The sequence below is a fragment of the Lampetra planeri genome, chromosome 5 (assembly GCF_965212315.1).
Source record: "Lampetra planeri chromosome 5, kcLamPlan1.2.h2, whole genome shotgun sequence".
Classification (NCBI taxonomy): domain Eukaryota; kingdom Metazoa; phylum Chordata; class Hyperoartia; order Petromyzontiformes; family Petromyzontidae; genus Lampetra; species Lampetra planeri.
The window spans coordinates 18622830-18643581 of NC_136111.1; the positions used below are offsets into that span (position 1 = coordinate 18622830).

General features: G+C 52.6%; 1 protein-coding gene across 3 annotated transcripts in view; it reads left to right on the plus strand.

The window, feature by feature from the left end:
• Positions 1 to 7472, plus strand: part of ARHGDIA (Rho GDP dissociation inhibitor alpha) — a 47226-nt gene extending 39754 nt beyond the window's left edge. For all 3 annotated transcript variants that reach the window (XM_078594895.1, XM_078594894.1, XM_078594893.1), the window contains exons 4-6: positions 1571 to 1647; positions 4745 to 4808; positions 5838 to 7472. In XM_078594895.1, coding sequence (XP_078451021.1) covers positions 1571 to 1647; positions 4745 to 4808; positions 5838 to 6037 — 341 coding nt within the window. In that variant the 3' untranslated portion in view covers positions 6038 to 7472. The remainder of the gene's footprint in view (positions 1 to 1570; positions 1648 to 4744; positions 4809 to 5837) is intronic.
• Positions 7473 to 20752: the final 13280 nt, after the last annotated feature.

Here is a 20752-nt window from a genome sequence, read left to right on the forward strand (position 1 = left end):
ATCGATAGGATAAAAAAAAATCTAAATTGCTCTCTTGTTACGAAGAGCCATGTGATTATGAACTGCACTCTCTATCGTTCCTCTCTGGCTCGGCTGGATGGCGGTTCAACTGCTTCAGTGTCCGGGCTATCATTGTGGTGTTTTGCTTTGTGCTATTTTGCTTTGCAAAACAACACAATGATACCGATGACCCCGAGGTCACTCTTGCATGCGACTCATGCTGTGCTCCCAGCGGGTTCTCGCCTGGCGAAACGAAATCTGCTTCTGTAAACTTACGGAGGCCTCAGAAACACCGGGGCGTACGACCGGCAACACTCTTGCAGCCAGAAATTTTTTCGTGAAGATGATCGCAACTTGAGGTGTAGACCCAGTGACTCGGGGGGGGGGGGGCGGGGGGGGGGTTAGAGTCACTGAACCGGCGCAGCTGAGAATCCTGGGCTCTCATCCAGGTTTTGGCCGCACAGCGTCGATAAGCGAGGGGAAGGATTGAGGGCAAGGTGGCGATGAGACTCTGAAGAGTGGTCCTTGGTCACGGCTTGAGGTTTGAGCGCTGCCAGAAAGTGCTTAGCCAGGATAGGTTAAAAAAAAATGACATCAAGGCGTCACATGAGTCTTTTAAAAAAAAATACAGCAACAAAAATAAATCCAAGACAACGACTTTACAGAAAAAATCAGAAATACTGCACACGCGAAAATCAGTAAGGGTAAAGGTGTCGGTGTGTTAGTAATGTACTAGCTTCATGTCGAGTATCGGTGTGTTAGTAATGCACTAGTTTTACGCTGTGTGTCGGTGTGTTAGTAAGACTCTAGCTTCATGTCGAGTGTCGGTGTGTTAGTAATACACTAGCTTCATGTCGAGTATCGGTGTGTTAGTATTGCACTAGTTTTACGCTGTGTGTCGGTGTGTTAGTAATGCACTAGTTTTACGCTGTGTGTCGGTGTGTTAGTAAGACACTAGCTTCATGTGGAGTATCGGTGTGTTAGTATTGCACTAGTTTTACGCTGTGTGTCGGTGTGTTAGTAAGACGCTAGCTTCACGTCGAGTGTCGGTGTGTTAGTAAGGCCGTGCGAGTGGAGTGCAGCCGACGGGCTATGCAGCCCTCTACTGACCCACCCCGTCTTTTATCTTTCCCCGTTGCAACGTGCGTCCCGGTGTCTGTCACGCATCGGAGACGCTTGCTTTTTTTTCCACATTGGCCATTTGTGCGAAGGCAAGCAATCCCACACTATCCGCCACGGTTTGTGCGAATGTGATTGCGGAGTCGGTGTGTGTGTGACCGAGGAGCGGTGCGCGTAGCAGTCAGCGCGCCGCGCTACGAACCCGGCAACCCTAGTTCGCTTGCCGCTCACGGACAACACCGGCTTGACCCGTTATCTGAACCGGTCCTGGGCCTCAAATGAGTACCCGGTGTGTGGCGTGTAGCAAGCGTCGCCAAGTGGGGAGACAAAGTCGGCCGGGCGTGGTGCCGGCCACCCACCCAATAGTCTGTTAAGGCTCCACGTGGGGGGGTTCTTTGTCTTGTTTTGTTAACCTCAATGCGCGTGCGTGCGTGTGTGGTGTCTCGCGCAGGGAATCTGGAGACGTTCAAGAAGGAGTCGTTTGTGCTGAAAGAGGGAGCCGAGTACAAGATCAAGATTAATTTCAAGGTGAGACCACGGGTTTGGGCGGTGGTGGGGGGCAGAGTTCGCAAACGGGTTTTGATTCCTTACCCGTACCCGTACCCGGCCGCACCAGGGTCGCAAATGGTACCCGTACCCAGCCAGGTACGGATACCCATTCCGTACCCGTACCCGTACCCTACCCGAAATGAGTGACAAACGGTTACTCGCCAGTGACTCACGGCCTACCCGTACCGGGCCGGGGGGGGGGGGGGAAGGTGGGGGAGGTGGATAAACCCTCGCGATCGGTGTTGGAAATGTGCCGCTGTGCGACGATACGCCACAACCGGCACGGCCATCGTCACCGTGTGCCTAGCGGTACGGATCCGTGTTCGCCGATGTTTCTGCAGCGAGTGTAAGAGGTGTGCGCGGGTGTCTGTGTCTGCGTGTGGTAGTGGTAGCGGTTAGCGCTTCACCGCACTATGAACCCGGCGGCCCGAGTTCGATTCCCGCTCACGGCCAACGCCGGTGACGGTGACGATTATCTGAACCGGTCCTGGGCCTCCCCTAGATCGACTCGGCCTCAAATGAGTACTTGGTGCGGTGTGTAAACATCACCACTAGGGAGACAAAGGCGGCCGGGTGTGGTGCTGGCCACCCACCCCCTCGTGTGCCGTGCCGGCCTTGATAGGTGCTACTCGCTAACAGCACTTGCCCCAACAGTCGGTTAAGACTATGGGGGAGGGAGGGGGGGGGGAGTCTTTGTCTTGAGTGTGAGGATGTGTAATCTTAGTCCCTTGTTAGCCATCTCAATTCATTCAAACCTTGGCACCTGGGTCTGTCCTGTGACCTCCTGCCAGCGGGTGCTCGACACTTCACATCGCCTTCAGGTGCACCTGGCCTGGCGCAGGCACCCTGGTGACAGTCACGTCACACGCCCGTGCACATTCGTGTACACGCGCACGCATTTACGCGCAAACTACACACACGCAAAGACTAAGTTCCCCCGTATAGGCGTAACATACCTTTGGGGCAAGTGCTCTTAGCGAGCACCGATGAAGGCCGACACGGTGCACTGAGAGGGTGGGTGAGTGCCACTAGGTACTCATTTAAGACCGAGTCGACCTAAGGGTGGCCCAGGACTGGTTCAGATATTCGCCACTGTTATTGACTGCGAGCGAGAATCGAATTCGGGTCGCCAGGGTTGGTAGCGCAGCGCGCTAACCGTGACACTACCGCTCCTCGTGCACGCTTGCATGCACGCACGCAGGAAACGCAGCAACAACAACAACCCAATCGTCATTCGCACACAAACACACGCACGTGTACGCGTGCGTTCGCTATTCCCGTCAGCAGCACCCGCGATTCCGGTAACGGGAACGCAGTTCACAGCGCAGGACTTGGACCCTTATAAGCGCACGTAGAGCCGCAATAAAATAATAAAAAGTGGCTCGTACAGCAAACCAGGGTCTCGCCCGGCGGCTGTAAATAAAAAAAAGTAAACATTCTTGGCCATTAGCCTCCTTGGCCTTGGGGGACGAAACATTTTCCCGGCAGCGTTTTGTTCGCTTTGTTGAAGCGGCCAAACTCCGGGAGGCCGGTTTTTGACTTCGACGAGTCTCATCGGCGGCGGTGGAAGAGGGCCTACGCAACTAAAATAATGCCGAAGCGACGATACCGCGAGCAACGGCGGTACCGCCAGGCAGCGACGATACCACGAGCAATGGTGGTACCGCAAGTCCCTTCGATACCACAAGCAATGGTGGTACCGCCAGGTAGCGACGATACCACGAGCAATGATGGTACCGCAAGTCCCTTCGATACCACGAGCAATGATGGTACCGCAAGTCCCTTCGATACCGCGAGCAATGGTGGTACCGCAAGTCCCTTCGATACCACAAGCAATGGTGGTACCGCAAGTCCCTTCGATACCGCGAGCAATGGTGGTACCGCAAGTCCCTTCGATACCACAAGCAATGGTGGTACCGCAAGTCCCTTCGATACCGCGAGCAATGATGGTACCGCAAGTCCCTTCGATACCGCGAGCAATGATGGTACCGCAAGTCCCTTCGATACCACAAGCAATGGTGGTACCGCAAGTCCCTTCGATACCACAAGCAATGGTGGTACCGCAAGTCCCTTCGATACCGCGAGCAATGATGGTACCGCAAGTCCCTTCGATACCACAAGCAATGATGGTACCGCAAGTCCCTTCGATACCACAAGCAATGATGGTACCGCAAGTCCCTTCGATACCGCGAGCAATGATGGTACCGCAAGTCCCTTCGATACCGCGAGCAATGATGGTACCGCAAGTCCCTTCGATACCGCGAGCAATGATGGTACCGCAAGTCCCTTCGATACCACAAGCAATGGTGGTACCGCAAGTCCCTTCGATACCACAAGCAATGATGGTACCGCCAGGTAGCGACGATACCACGAGCAATGATGGTACCGCAAGTCCCTTCGATACCACGAGCAATGATGGTACCGCAAGTCCCTTCGATACCACGAGCAATGATGGTACCGCAAGTCCCTTCGATACCACAAGCAATGATGGTACCGCAAGTCCCTTCGATACCACAAGCAATGATGGTACCGCAAGTCCCTTCGATACCACAAGCAATGGTGGTACCGCAAGTCCCTTCGATACCACAAGCAATGGTGGTACCGCAAGTCCCTTCGATACCACGAGCAATGATGGTACCGCAAGTCCCTTCGATACCACAAGCAATGGTGGTACCGCAAGTCCCTTCGATACCACAAGCAATGGTGGTACCGCAAGTCCCTTCGATACCACAAGCAATGGTGGTACCGCAAGTCCCTTCGATACCACAAGCAATGGTGGTACCGCAAGTCCCTTCGATACCACAAGCAATGATGGTACCGCAAGTCCCTTCGATACCACAAGCAATGGTGGTACCGCAAGTCCCTTCGATACCACAAGCAATGGTGGTACCGCAAGTCCCTTCGATACCACGAGCAATGATGGTACCGCAAGTCCCTTCGATACCGCAAGCAATGATGGTACCGCAAGTCCCTTCGATACCACAAGCAATGGTGGTACCGCAAGTCCCTTCGATACCGTGAGCAGCGGTGCGGTCCCTCCCGTTGAGAGTCGTCTGCCTGCGCGTCTCGTTCACAGGTGAACCGTGAGATCGTGTCTGGCCTCAAGTACATCCAGCAGACGTACAGGAAAGGCGTCAAGGGTGAGTCCGCGCGCTCATCATCCCTTCCTCCCTCCGCACGGTGGTCGGTAAAATAGGTACCGATTGGTTGGGAAGTCGACAAACTGCCCGCCCCACCTCCCGCCATAGAAGTGTAGAATTTCCACCACAGTGCCAATGATTCTCCAGTGCTTATTTGAGCAGCAGGAGATCTGCTTTAAATACAACAACCAATACAACAGCAACCGCTACTACAACAGCAACAACCGCGACTACAACAACTGCTACAACAACCGCTACGACAATAACAACAACTGCTACAACAACAACAACAACAACCGGCCACAAGGAATCGGCACTCGAGAAAAAATTGCTTACAGTCCTTAGGGGCTCGTTTGAATGGGAAGTCTAAGACTTTGAAACGTTTACAGTAATTGGCTGCTATAAATGTCCACGCGATAAGCCACTTTAATTGTGCAAACATCATTTGTGGCCAGGTCGCTTCTTAAAAAGAGCTGTTATAGCTCAGTGGGCCTTATCTGCTTTTTTGTGTTTCGTTTGTTGTCCTTTTCCCGGCACCTACAATTGGCACGGTTGGCTACGTATGGTGCGAAAGAAGTTGAACGAATGTACGCACAGTGCGGGAGAAACGGTGAACCTCGTCGGAGTGAGAACGCCACGCTCGCCAGGCGCGCACGGTGTCTTCAAGCACCTAGGCCTGGATCCCCCCAGGGTTGTTATCGCCCTTCTCTGCTCGGTGTCTCTGACTTGAGATGTTGTCTCGGACCCCCGCAATCTCACCATCATCCTCATCATCGCCACCATCATCCTCATCATCGCCACCATCGTTATCATCACCACCATCGTCATCATCGTCATCATCACCATCATCGTTGTCGTCATCTGTTAGCGACGAACGGGGCGTCACGAATTCCTGCTGCCGCTGTTGTTGTTTTTACGCGCCTCGTGAAATTAAAACAAAATTGTATCTGGTTATTGTGCCCCCCCCCACCCATCTACCCCTCCCCTCCCATCTCTACCCCCCCCCCCCCACTCCTTGGCACCCCGCAGTGGACAAGACGCACTACATGGTGGGCAGCTACGGTCCGCGCGGCGAGGAGTACGACTTCACGACCCCGCTGGAGGAGGCGCCCAAGGGGTTGCTCGCCCGCGGCACCTACAACGTCAAGTCCCAGTTCACCGACGACGACCAGCACGACCACCTCTCCTGGGACTGGAACATCACCATCAAGAAGGAGTGGAAGGACTGAGCGGTGGCGGCGGTGTTGTCGGGGGGGGGGGAGGGAAGGAGGAGTAGGAGAGATGGGGGGAAGGAGAGAGAAGGAGAGAGAGGGGGGGAAGGGGTGTTCCCGGCAGGGCTTAATTTCAACCGGTATCTTCATGCGCATCACGAAAAAAAACGACTCGCATGTGTACGTGCTGACGACGCTGTTGCTTTGCACATCTTTTGTGTACGGCTCTTGACTGGACGCACGTTACCCACGCGCACGGCGCGCGCGAGCGAGCGCGAGCGAGCGGTGACGGCGATTGTCAGGGGTCGCGGTTCATGCGGAATTTTCGCACCGAGCGGAAATTCTATTTTTAAAAAAACGAATTTCAACTCGGTTCCTCGTTTCTGATAATTGCCGGCGGTGATGTCACCACCGCCGCCGGACGGTGACGCCCCACGGCCCTTTGCGCTCGCCATCCACCAACTTCCCGTGTCGTGCCGTCTTGTAAAACCACCGCCTTGTAAAACCACCGCCTTGTAGCCGCGCGCCGCCATCGGCCGTGCAGGTGACGAACGAGTGATGGTTTTATCGGCTCGAACCTCTCGGGCCGACGACTCCGTCGGGTCTTTCGTTTTTCTCTCGGATGACGCGCCGCGACGGTTTTATGATTTGGATTTTCGTCATTTCTCCTTCCGTTTGCGAAACTCGTCGGGACCGAGAACGCCACGTTCACCAGGCGCGCGGTGTCTGCAAGCAGCTGGGCTTGGATGCCAAAGTTCTTATCGTCCTCCTCTGCTCGCCGTCTCTGACTTGAGAATTCATCTGGGACCCCCCGTAATCCCATCGCCGTCACCGCCGTCAGCTCGTTAGTGACGAACCGGGTCGGGCCTTAGGAATTCCTGCCGCCGGTTTTTGTTGTTGTTTTTGCCGTCGCAAACAGCACTCGGGTAGCCGTCACCAGAGAATTCGAGTTTTTATCTTGCGTCGGTGACCCAGGTAATAATATTTCCGCGCCCGGTACACTGCGTCCAGTATTTTTCTCCTCGCTGTTGCCGTGGCTTTTACACCGCTAGCCGACGCGTGCCTAACTCTGGCGCAGCATGCCGACAACACGGAGACTGAAAAAAGAAACATTTCATTTTGAGAAATTAAGCCCTGCTTGTTGTTACTGCATGGTCAGTGCGGGGGGGGGGGGAAGGGGGAGAGTGTGCTTCGCATGGCGTATGTGTGTGCGTGTGTGCGCGCGCGCATCCGCGAGTCTTTGTTAATCGTCGTAGCTGGTAATTGTTTCCACGGTGCGGATGCCCTCCGCTCTTGACTAACGACACAAATCATCGCTGCCTTCGTCGCTCGCTCGATATTTTGCATTCTGAAAGCATTCCAGCAAAACCCCGTCGCCTTATGATTTTTCGACGATGTCTCTAACCGTTATTACCACTGGGGTTTTCTTTTTGTTTAAATATCCATTCCTCTCTCTGCTTTGCGTTTGCTCGTTTTTATTTGCGTTATTGTCGGTGTGTGTGTGTGTTTGCGTGTGTGTGTTTTGAACTTTCAAGTCCCGTCGGTTAAAACCGAGTTCTAACTGCAACCGACTACTGCTAACTCGTCAAACGTAAATGGGCTATCGACTCACAGGGCCAGCACCCACGTGGTCTGGGAAAAGGGGCCAGGGAGAGGGGGTGGCAGCACCATCCCCCATTGTCTCGATGACCACGCCTCCAAATTCAAAGCACCAATAGCAGCCTCCCCCCATTGTCCCTCTAGCCCTGCCCCCTCAAACTCAAAGCACCAATAGGAATCCTCCCATTGTATCGCCTCTCCCCATTGGCCAGACGCCTCCTCCCAGTAAGCGAACGAGCTCACACCCCCCGCGGAGTCGTGGGTTCCACGGTGGCGAGATGTTAACCACCTCGCCCGGTCTACAGGAGGACGTGGGTTCGATCCAAACCCCTTGACGCCTGCTGCTGTATATTTGGAGTTTGCGTGTTTTCCCTGTCTGCTCCCTGTGGACGCGTGGATTTGTTTTTTCTCTCCGGGTCCTTCTGCCTCGTCAGGCTACGAGGCAGGCAGCAGACAGCCCCCCCAGAAAGGCGACTGTCTGTCGCAGGGAGAACAACAACTACAAAATCGGTCGCTTTGCACAACCAACACAAGAAGTGAAACCGAACCGCAAATCTTACAGCAGTCGCCGGATCGCAAGACGCGCCCCGGGTGTTAATTGCCTCGTCTTGCACACGCGAGGTCTATGGGTTCAATCGTGGCCCTGACGCCTACTGCATAAGTTGCGTGGGGGGGTTTGCGTCAGAGGTTGCAACTGGGTACCCGATACCTGTACCCTACCCGATACCCGGCCGGGTACGGGTACCCGTTTGCGACCCTGGTGCGGCCGGGTACGGGTACGGGTAGGCCGTGAGTCACTGGTGAGTCACCGTTTGTCACTCATTTCCCAACGTCTTGTCTCTTCTCACAATTCAAGTTCCTAGAATCAACCCACCCGCACCTGCAACATGGCTTCATCCCAGAGGTCGCAATCGGGTACCCGATACCCGTACCCGGCCGGGTACGGGTAGGGTACGGGTATGGCCGGGTACGTGTACCCTGGTGCGGCCGGGTACGGGTACGGAATCAAAACCCGTTTGCGACCTCTGGTTTGCGTGTCTCTCTCTCTGTGCCGTGATCGCGTGGATTTTTCTCCGGGCCCTCCGGGTTCCCCCGCCCCCTCCACATTTAGAATCGACATCACGCGTTTTCGTGTATTTGGCCACGACTATAAATTCTCGCGTGATAATAAGCCACTTCGTTGAGCTGTCATTTGTGATAGCTATGTTGTTCAGCGGGCCTTACCTGGTGAAATAAAAATAAAATAGTTTCGTTTTAATAATTTAGTAAGACGCACCTATTCATATTCTTAGGTTTTTTCGGTCACGTAGGTAAAAAAAAAAAAAATCGAAATTAATAATTATTAATTTTTTTTAACCTACGTGACTTTACCGAAAAAAACCTAAGAATATGAATACTTGCAGTCACGAAAGCTTCAAATCTAGAAAGACGCACCTACTTGACACAGCGCCGTACCAACCCCTCTCAACAACATCAACAACATCGAGTCTTGTTTGTGCCCGGGTGCCAACACAGTTCCACGTCTCGCGCGCACCCCCCCCCCCCACACCGGATTATCACAATCACACGGCACCGCACACGGCACCGCGCACGGCACCGCGCACGCCACAACTTGTGCTCAAAATCCAGCGGGTGGCGAAAGCGCGTCCATTGATACTCCGCAGAATGAATCGAGCCAGCGGTCTGGCAAACACAAAAAAAAGATCTCCCGATCCGGAGATGGTTTCCATCCTCTAACCAAGTGGTTCTTCACGAATGTTCACATTGGGGGGGGGAGGGCGACTTTCGCCGGTAGGACATCAATCGGTGTGCGGAGGGCCGCCACACCATTTAAAAAACATTTGTTGGTGTTTGACAGCGGCACGATGACGTTGATGGGGTGGGGGGGGGTATCACAAGGCGCGTGTTATCGGGGTGGCCCGCATGAAAGGCAGCGAGGGAGCCGCCAGTAGCCCCGCGGGACTTGCAATGAAGAACACCGCTCAGACCCCCTTTGTGACCACCGCTCTCAGCGCCTCCCCCTTCCTCGTCCTCTTCTCCCAGCTCGTCCCCATGCGGGCTCCATCCTCGTGCGCCCCGCTCCTCTCTACAACACGCGTCAATGCGTCCCCAACCCTCACCCCCAAATCGTCCTCGGCTGCGTCCATGTGACAGCAGCAGCAGTGGAGGACCCCCCCTGCCCCCCCTGCCCCCTCTGCCCCCCCCCCGCCACCTCTGCCCCCCCCTGCCCCCCCCCTGCCCCCTTTGCCCCCCCCCCGCCCGCCCCTCCGCCCCCTACCCATCGTCGTGTGTGGATGTCCGCGTTGTGGTTGCTGCTCGTGGTGGTGGTGGTTGATGACGCGTCGTCGTGGTGGTGGTTGATGACGCGTCGTCGTGGTGGTGGTGGTGGTTGATGACGCGTCGTCGTGGTGGTGGTGGTGGTTGATGACGCGTCGCTTGCTCGTTCGTGATTTCGTTTCGGGTGCAGAGCCAGGAGGAGGAGGAGGGGTTGGGGGAGATGATGGGAGATCAGTGTGTGTGGGGGGGGGTGTTGGTTCATGAGAGATGTTTGGTGGGGGGTCCACCCCCTCCTCCCCCACCCGCCGCCTCCTGGTTGATGTCGTCCTCCTGTGATCATGTCCTTGGCCTCCCTACTTCCTCTTGCTGCCCGGTGCGTTACCGCGGTGAAGGATGTCAATAAAGAACCGGAGTTGGGTCCGTCCGTGCTCTCACGACCGCCTGCATTCTCCTTTCCCCCCCCCCCCCACTCGGTTCCGACTCGATTCTAAGTGAGCGGCAGGCAGGTCGTCGAGCGCGGGCTGCACAGAAATAAAATGTCCCAAAGCTCCCTTAACGGCCAGCAACAAGCGGCACTAAGTTGTGGGCGCCGCGGTGGCTAGGAGATGTTAACTACCTCGCCTGGTTACAGGAGGGTTGTGGGTTCGATCCCGACCCCTTGGCACCTGCTGTAGATTTGGAGTTTGCGGTGTCTCTCTGCCGTGGTCAACGTGGATTTTTCTCCGGGTCCTCCGGTTTTATTCTCTCCACGTTGAGAATTAAAATCGCGCCTTTTAGAGTCTTTGGCTGCTGTAAATGTCCACGTGATTCTAAGCCACTTCGTCGAGCTGTCGTTTGTGGACAGGTGCCTTCCGAAAAAGAGCTCTATAGCTCAGTGGGCCTTACCTGGTAAAATACGAAAACTTAGTTTCGTTTGAGTAATTACCCGGCCGCGTGGCTCAGCGGCTTACAATCGAGAGGATTGATGCGGCCCATCGTGCGTCGAGGGTCTATACGGTGAGTGACAACTTTGTGTGGAAGTCAACATAGGAATGTCATAAGAACGTGGAATGTCGACCACTGGCTCAAGGGCTGTACACAGGCGATGAGTGCCGTATCATGGCACTTCAGAGCAGGACACAACTTTGCGCCACTCGGTACAGGGTTACTGGATGCAGGGTAAGGAGACACTTTGCTGAACTGAGGTAGTTTGTAAGAACCTGCGAACACGAGAGGTGATGGATGGTGTGAGCGAGTTCAGAAGTGGATCGGTGAGGGGAAAGAATGGTTGTGACCTGCAGTGTGGTGGGTGAGTGGATGAATGAGTGAGTATATGAGTGAGTAATTGAGCTGGAGAGTGAGTGAATGAGTGAATGGCTGAGTCAGGGGGTGAATGAGTTGGTGAATGAATGAGTGGCACAGTTAGGGGGCAAATGGGCTGGTGAGTGAGTGGTTGAGTGAGCTTGTGAGTAAGTGAATGAGTTTGTTCATTGAGTGAGTCGCTGAGTAAGGGAGCGAGGGGTGAGCGAGTTGGTGAGTAAATGAGTGGCTGAGTGAGGGGGTGAATGAGCTGGTGAGTGAGTGAAAAAGTGGGTGAGGGAGTTAGTGGTTGAGTAAGTGATACTTTGGCCTGCAGTGTCATGGTGATTGAACACAGTGTGGTGGGTGAGTTGATGAGTGAGTGAGTGGCGGATTGAGTGAGTGATACTATGGCCTGCCGTGTGGTGTTGGTGGTGTATGAGACGAAATGGGTTAGTGCCTTCCATGATAAGCTGATCTTCCATGAGAAACTGGACTTCCATGATAAACTGGACTTCTATAGTAAACTGGAATTCCATGATAAGCTGGACTTCCATGATAAGCTGGACTTCCATGATAAACTGGACTTTCAATGTGAACTAGACATCCATGATAATCTGGACTTCCAGGAGAAACTGGGCTTCCATGGTAAACTGGAATTCCATGATAAACTGGACTTCTATAGTAAACTGGAATTCCATGATAAACTGGACTTCTATAGTAAACTGGAATTCCATGATAAGCTGGACTTCCATGATAAGCTGGACTTCCATGATAAACTGGACTTTCAATGTGAACTGGACTTCCATGATAATCTGGACTTCCAGGAGAAACTGGACTTCCATGGTAAACTGGAATTCCATGATGATCTGGACTTCCAGGGTAAACTGGACTTCCATAGTAAACTGGAATTCCATGATAAACTGGACTTCCATGATAAACTGGACTTTCATGGTGAACTGGACTTCCAGGAGAAACTGGACTTGCATGATAATCTGGACTTCTAGGAGAAACTTGACTTCCATGGTAAACTGGATTTCGATGGTGGACTGGACTCCCATGGTGAACTGGACTTTGTGGTAAACTGGACTCCAATGGTGAACTGGACTTCCGTGGTCAGGGGTCGGCAACCCAACCAACAAGAAGAAGAAGAAGAGACGTGTATTTTGTAGAGCCGCACTGCGGCCCTTAGAGAGCCGCGTGGAGCTCCAGAGACGCAGGTTGCCCTGCACCCCGGGCGATGCGGCCTTCACTACAGGCGGCCGAGCGTGGTGCTGACCACACACGCCCCTCTCGTGAGCCGTGCCGGCCTTCTTTAGGTGCTCGTGAACAGCACTGGCCCCAACAGTCTGTTAAGGCGAAACGGGCGCCACGGTGGCTAGGAGATGTTAACTCCCTCGCCTGGTGTACAGGAGGTCGCGGGTTCGGTCTCGACCCTGACGCCTTCTGCTGTATTTTATTTGGAATTTTCGTGTCTCTCTCCCCGTGGTCACGTGGATTTTTCTCCTGGGTCCTCCGGTTTTTCCCTCCACGTTTAGAATCAACATCACGCCTTTCGAGTATTTCGGCTGATATAAGTGTTGGGGACATTTATGGCTGCTGTACATTTCTGCGTGATCAGCCACTTCGTACAGCTATCATTTGTGAGAGTCCAGGTCGCTTCTGTAAACAAAGAGCGACATAGCTTCGTGGAGCCTTATCTGGTGAAATAAAAAAATATTCCTGGGTCTTTCCGTAAAGTCACGTAGATAGGTTCAAAGAAAATAACAAAAAATAACAACCTATCTACGTGACTTTACCGAAAGACCCAATAATATGAATTCCAGCAGTAACGAAAGCTTTAAGTAAAAAAAATAGTTCAGTAGAGTTTTTAGTTGGTCTTTGCCTTCATACCCTTTGGTTCTTCCGGTAAAGTCACGTAGGTATAAAATAAAATAAATTACGACGTTTCGTGCACAACACGCGTCTATCATCAGGTGCCTTCATATTTACTGCCGCGATGTCACGAGCGCGGGGCGCCTCTGCATGCAAGTCACGGTGCTGTTTAGCCACGCCGCGATGCGGCTAGTGGTGGGTGAATGAGTGGTGGGTGGGTGAATGAGTGAGTGAGTGGTGGGTGGGTAAATGAGTGAGTGGTGGGTGGGTGGGTGGGTGAATGAGTGAGTGGTGGGTGGGTGAGTGGTGGGTGAGTGAGTGGTGGGTGGGTGGGTGAGTGAGTGAGTGGTGGGTGGGTGGGTGAATGAGTGAGTGGTGGGTGGGTGGGTGAGTGGTGGGTGAGTGAGTGAGTGGTGGGTGGGTGGGTGAGTGAGTGAGTGAGTGGTGGGTGGGTGGGTGGGTGAATGAGTGAGTGAGTGGTGGGTGGGTGAATGAGTGAGTGGTGGGTGGGTGGGTGGGTGAGTGAGTGGTGGGTGGGTAAATCAGTGAGTGAGTGGTGGGTGGGTGGGTGAATGAGTGGTGGGTGGGTGGGTGAATGAGTGGGTGAATGAGTGAGTGGTGGGTGGGTGAATGAGTGAGTGGTGGGTGGGTGGGTGAGTGGTGGGTGAGTGAGTGAGTGGTGGGTGGGTGGGTGAGTGAGTGAGTGAGTGGTGGGTGGGTAAATGAGTGAGTGAGTTGTGGGTGGGTGGGTGAATGAGTGAGTAAGTGGTGGGTGGGTGGGTGAATGAGTGAGTGGTGGGTGGGTGGGTGAATGAGTGAGTGAGTGGTGGGTGGGTGGGTGAATGAATGAGTGAGTGGTGGGTGGGTGGGTGAATGAGTGAGTGAGTGGTGGGTGGGTGGGTGAATAAGTGAGTGAGTGGTGGGTGGGTGGGTGTATAAGTGAGTGAGTGGTGGGTGGGTGGGTGAATGAGTGAGTGAGTGGTGGGTGGGTGGGTGAATAAGTGAGTGAGTGGTGGGTGGGTGGGTGAATGAGTGAGTGAGTGGTGGGTGGGTGGGTGAATAAGTGAGTGAGTGGTGGGTGGGTGGGTGTATAAGTGAGTGAGTGGTGGGTGGGTGGGTGAATGAGTGAGTGAGTGGTGGGTGGGTGGGTGTATAAGTGAGTGAGTGGTGGGTGGGTGGGTGAATGAGTGAGTGAGTGGTGGGTGGGTGGGTGAATAAGTGAGTGAGTGGTGGGTGGGTGGGTGAATGAGTGAGTGGGTTTCCCGTAAACGCGGACAGATGGATCGTCCCTTACCGTCCGTGTGCACGGCGCGCGCAAACTCGCGGGGAACACTCCCGAAGCAGCGCGGGGTGTGTGCGTCTTTGAATTGCATTGTATGGAGGCTTTATACATTTACTGCAGAGCCGTATACAATTACAGATTTGCATTTTTGGTGTATGTATTCGTGTTGAACTTCTTTAGGCACGGAGGTAGCCAACCGTTCTAATCGGAGGTGCGGGGGGAAAGGACAACACGAAAAAACTGCTCTAAAGAAAATGAGCAGAGGCATCGATCAGCCTCCCCTTGTACAATATTTGTACCAGATGGGAATTCCTCTGGTACAGCCATGGAAGGTTTCTCAAACTACGTGGTCGAAAAAATATATTCAATAATGTAGGAGCCAGAGGGCATCCCTGTCGCACCGCAAAGTGAACAGAAAGTGGCTCTGTCTCCCGGCCATGCACGCAGCTTTACCCGAGGCAGCCCAACATCATGAAGGTCCTTAATGATTGCGAGCATGTACGTACGTGTCACAAAAGCTGTCTCTAGTGTGGACCAATCAGTTTCAAAGACAATGCATATACTATCAGAGTATGTTCTTTGTTTGCATTTTGAGCACAAGTTTTTGTGGTTCATGCAGACATGATTCCTTGCAAAAGGTTTCAGATTGGTGTTTTAACATCTTAACACCTGTTTTGTTGCCAGAAAAAAGGGGGAAAACCTATTCTCATACGTATGTATGTTTAACTTCTTTCGCACCGTACGCCTGCCACCCGTGCTAATCGGAGGTGCGTGGGAATGCCAAGGAACTAAACGCAGTAGCAAGAGCGAACGTAAATGAATGGGTCACCCGTAGTGCAACGTCTAAGCGTACCTCCTCCATATACGATAAATTATATTGCTGCTGCTTGCTACCACTGGTGTACAATTGGCAAAGGACGAAACATAAAGATAACACGACACACTCGTCACTGTGGCCTCAAGAGAACAACAATATACGCGTTGTAAATGTTGACGTTTCGGGCTATGACCCTTCTTCGTGGAACCCGTACGAGGCTTGCAGCAGGGCACATCCGCGATGCCCTTTTCGCTGGGGAGGGTGAGAGGCCACGTGTCCTCGACTCGTTAGAGTCGGCGGGCTATGAGCGGACAATGTGGCCACACGGCGCAGTTTCATTTCGCTTTTTGAGATGGCGATCCTGACCAGGCTGAGAGATTCACCCACAGCGGAACGCCGCGACGCTACAAAGAAAAGGTTCGGGGGTGGTCGTGTTTAAAACACATTCTTGCGGAGGGAGCTGGTAGGAACGTTGGGTTGCTCGGTCAATGGCCAGGGTCAACGGCGGCGTGGTGTATTTCGCAAATATGCCCGACTGTGAGGGCGGGCACAAGCCGGCGTGAGTAGGTTAAACGTTGAGTTTTATAAGGGCACCACGGGGTGACCAGCCCCTCCCCACCCAGCCCCACCCTCCCCATCCAGCCCCTCCCCACCCAGCCCCACCCTCCCCACCCCACCCAGCCCCTCCCCACCCTCCCCACCCTCCCCTCCCCACCCAGCCCCTCCCTGCACGACGGACACAATCATCCCTTGTGGGCTGGTGTAACCAGGAGGTTCCTACCGGTATGAGTGATTGCTATTGTTCGGCTGGAACTGGTGGGTGATTGGGAAGGCGTGGGTACCTGCGGAGGGTTGATTGGGTGCTGATTCAGGGGGAGGTCACGGTGTTTGTTTTAAGGGAGTGCGGGGGGACGGGGATATGATTGGGGGGATAATTATAGTTATCGATAATTTTCTATTGGGCGTAGGGGGGAGGCGTGCTACCAGGATGTGGAGGGGTTTGGATTTGGAGGGAAGAGGTTGAGTAGCGGTTTTACGTAGCTAGCAGTTTAATTGTAGATTTTTAAAAAGGATAGGTGCCGCGATTAATCTATGTGGGTTTTTCAAAGGACATATTGGGTTAATTGTTCACACACACACACACCTACTCTCACTTAGGTAGTCAGCCGGTTGTATTTCACGGTGTTTGTGAGTGGCGGCGAGCACTGCAAGAAAGAGCTATCAACCAAGTAGGAAGTTGTGTGACTTAGGCTTGCGCGCGTGCTGTTGAATCTGTGTTGATTCGGGGCCTGCTGCTCGCGTTTCTGTCGAGATGGGATGTCTCGAGATTCACTGGCGTCACGGTTATGATTACCGTGGCCACACACAACCCTGACCCTGGATGGTGTTTCGGCTTTCGGGTCGATTCTGATTCATTAGGAGTAGGGATAACGCTTAAGGGACCAGGATACATTCTCATTTGCAAGAGTCAGGGTCGTCCATAGTACTACTGCTATACTATGCATTTGTTTTATCAGGTAAGGCCCACTGAGCTATTTGACTCTTTGTCAGAAGCAACCTGCCTTTCACAAATGATAGCTCAACGAAGTGGCTTATCACGCGTCAATTTATAGCAGCCAGATACTCTTAATGCGCGTTGCATCTACGTGTGCAGGGGAAACCCTGGAGGATCCGGAGAAAAATCCACGCGAGCACGGTGAGAGAGACACGCAAACTCCAAATATACAGCAGCAGGCGTCAGGGTCGGGATCGAACCCACGACCTCCTGTATACCTGTGCGAGGTAGTTAACATCGCTCAGCCACCCTGGCGCTCAAAAAGGGGGGGGGGTGGTGCGGGCCCATGGGGATTCCACTGTGGGCCCCCTACCGTCTTCAAACTAAACCCAGTTTACCATGGAAGTCCATATTCTATGGTTAACTAGAAGTCTACCATATGGAAGTCCAGTTTACCATGGAATTCCAACATGGAAGTCCAGTTCACCATGAAAGTCCAGTTTACCATGGAAGTCCAGTTTTTATCATGGAAGTCCAGTTCACCATGGGAGTCCAGTTCACCATGGAAGTCTACTTTACCATGGGAGTCCAGTTTACCATGGAAGTCCACTTTACCATGGAAGTCCACTTTACCATGAAAGTCCAGTTTATCATAAAAGTCCAGTTTACCATGGAAGTCCAGTTCATCATGGAAGTCCAGTTCACCATGGGAGTCCAGTTCACCATGAAAGTCCACTTTACCATGGAATTCCACTTTACCATGAAAGTCCAGTTTATCATGGAAGTCCAGTTTACCATGGAAGTACATTTTTATCATGGAAGTCCAGTTTACCATTGAAGTCCAGTTCACCATGAAAGTCCACTTTACCATGGAAGTCCACTTTACCGTGAAAGTCCAGTTTATCATGGAAGTCCAGTTTACCATGGAAGTACATTTTTATCATGGAAGTCCACTTTACCATGGAAGTCCAAAGCGCGGGGCCCGGGACGGTCGCCCCGACGCGCCACAAACTCGGGACAGCTTTGGCAAGAGACGCCTGTGGGTCACCCGCGTGACACAAGCAACAAATCCCAAGTCTATAACCCTCGCCCGCGTCTAAACACTCACCCCCTCCCCTACCTGGGCTCGAACTCTCACCCCGACTTAAACATTATCCTCAACGTACCCTTGGGCAACCTGGTGGCACCGGAGCTGCATGCGGGGAGGCTCTTTAGAGGCTGCTTCGTGACGGTATCTTATGAAGGAGCCACCGTCTCTCGTGTTCACCACGTGGCATTGCGGCTCTTGAAAGATTGAGTTGTGTTGGGGTTTTTTTTTTTAAAATCGAATTCTGAAAGAAAAAAAATGTCTCGTTGTTAATTTTGTTTGCCGACCGCCACTGGGCTGTAACCATGACTCAAACTTTAGTCTCAACCCCAGAACAACCCTGACCTGGGGACGTGTCAAGTTTATTCTGTTTATTAACCAGGAGATGACTTAAGAGACAGAGACAGACAGACATAGAGAGAGCAGGACAGGAACTCAGAATAAGATGCTTTAGTTATTCTGGATAAATCCGATGAGCTATGAAGCTCTTTGTTTTCACAGTTGTCCATCCGCAAGAGTGGCCTGGGTCACCAACGTGACTGTAAAGACTTTAAGATTAACAAACAACAACAACAACAACGGCGCATGCGTCAACAACATCGTGTGGCTTTCAAAATAAAAACATTTCTATAAATCTTGACTTAAAACTTTCGTGACCGCAGGAATTCATATTTTTTGGGTCTTTCGGTAAAGTGACGTAGGTAGATTCAAGTTAATAAAAATAAAATAAAACTACGACGTTTCGATCATAACACAAGCGATCGTCATCATCGTCCTCCTGATGACGATCGCTTGTGTTGTGATCGAAACGTAGTTTTTTGTTTCGTTAAAACATTTTTAAAGGGCCGGCCATAAATGACGTCACGCGATTTTGAACGATTTTTGACCCCCCCCCCTCGTCACACGGCGTCACAAAAAGTCAAACCCCCCCTCAAATATGACGTCACAAAGCTCTGCCTCCCCCCCCCCACAAAAAAAATAAAACATGCTTCAAATCACTATAAACTATTGTCATTGTAGTGCGTATTTAATGTGGCGCTGCACTTTGATGTTGTAGGAGAAAACATTTATTAAAAAGTATCTTTAATTAAGTAGAACGTGTTGTCTATATTTATTTAAAGTTGCGCATTCTTATATGACGTCACATTTCTCACCCCTCCCCCTCGTCACACATCGTCCCAAATGTCTGACCCCCATCCCCCCCAGGTGCGTGACGTCATTTATGGACGGCCCCTAACCTATCTACGTGACTTTACCGAAAGACCCAAAGAATATAAAATAAATATAACAGGCGACGTTTCGGCCCAATACCTCGCCTCTTCTTTACAGCACACAGAGAGAGAATGAGCGAGAGGTGGGGGTTTACATAAAGCAAAGTAAAAACAAATACGAAATGATGAACGAAGCAAAGTGCCGACTACACCGAGCATTTTCTTGTTTCCACTGATCGTAAAAAAAAAAGAGAGAGAAAGGTCAGATAGGTGGAGACTGATAGTGTCAAGTCGAGCTCTCATAGGGGGGGGGGGGGGGTAAGCGGTATCGTACTGCGTCATCTGCGTCCAGTTGATCAACGGCAGAGGCGAGGGGGCGCGTGGCTCTGAATGCAGACCGCGAGTTTTAGGACAACCGAGGTGCTGATGAAGTTTTACTGTGTATCGCAGATGCCTGCGTTGAACTCGGACCCATACATCTACGAACGGATAGGGAGGGCCCTTTCCTGTAAACACGTGGCAGTTCACCAGAGGTGGAGTAAGCGAGCCTGACTGCTGATGAGATATTGAATGTCGAAACCAGACCTTGCCTAGACACACCTGGCACTGCACCAGAGTTGGAGTCAGCGAGCCTGACTGCTGATGAGATACTGAATGTCGAAATCAGACCTTGCCTAGACACACCTGGCACTGCACCAGAGTTGGAGTAAGCCAGCCTGACTGCTGATGAGATACTGCATGTCGAAACCAGACCTTGCCTAGACACACCTGGCACTGCACCAAAGGTGGAGTATGCGAGCCTGACTGCTGATGAGATATTGAATGTCGAAACCAGACCTTGCCTAGACACACCTGGCACTGCACCAGAGTTGGAGTATGCGAGCCTGACTGCTGATGAGATATTGAATGTCGAAACCAGACCTTGCCTAGACACACCTGGCACTGCACCAGAGGTGGAGTATGCGAGCCTGACTTCTGATGAGATACTGAATGTCGAAACTAGACCTTGCCTAGACACACCTGGCACTGCACCAGAGTTGGAGTAAGCGAGTCTGACTTTGCTGACGAGATACTGAATGTCGAAACCAGACCTTGCCTAGACACACCTGGCACTGCACCAGAGGTGGAGTATGCGAGCCTGACTGCTGATGAGATACTGAATGTCGAAACCAGACCTTGCCTAGACACACCTGGCACTGCACCAGAGTTGGAGTCAGCGAGCCTGACTGCTGATGAGATATTGAATGACGAAACCAGACCTTGCCTAGACACACCTGGCACTGCACCAGGGTTGGAGGAAGCGAGCCTGACTGCTGATGAGATACTGCATGTCGAAACCAGACCTTGCCTAGACACACCTTGCACTGCACCAGATGTGGAGTATGCGAGCCTGACTGCAGATGAGATACTGAATGTCGAAACCAGACCTTGCCTAGACACACCTGGCACTGCACCAGGGTTGGAGTAAGCGAGTCTGACTTTGCTGACGAGATACTGCATGACGAAACCAGACCTTGCCTAGACACACCTGGCACTGCACCAGGGTTGGAGGAAGCGAGCCTGACTGCTGATGAGATACTGAATGTCGAAACCAGACCTTGCCTAGACACACCTGGCACTGCACCAGGGTTGGAGTAAGCGAGTCTGACTTTGCTGACGAGATACTGAATGTCGAAACCAGACCTTGCCTAGACACACCTGGCACTGCACCAGGGTTGGAGGAAGCGAGCCTGACTGCTGATGAGATACTGAATGACGAAACCAGACCTTGCCTAGACACACCTGGCACTGCACCAGGGTTGGAGGAAGCGA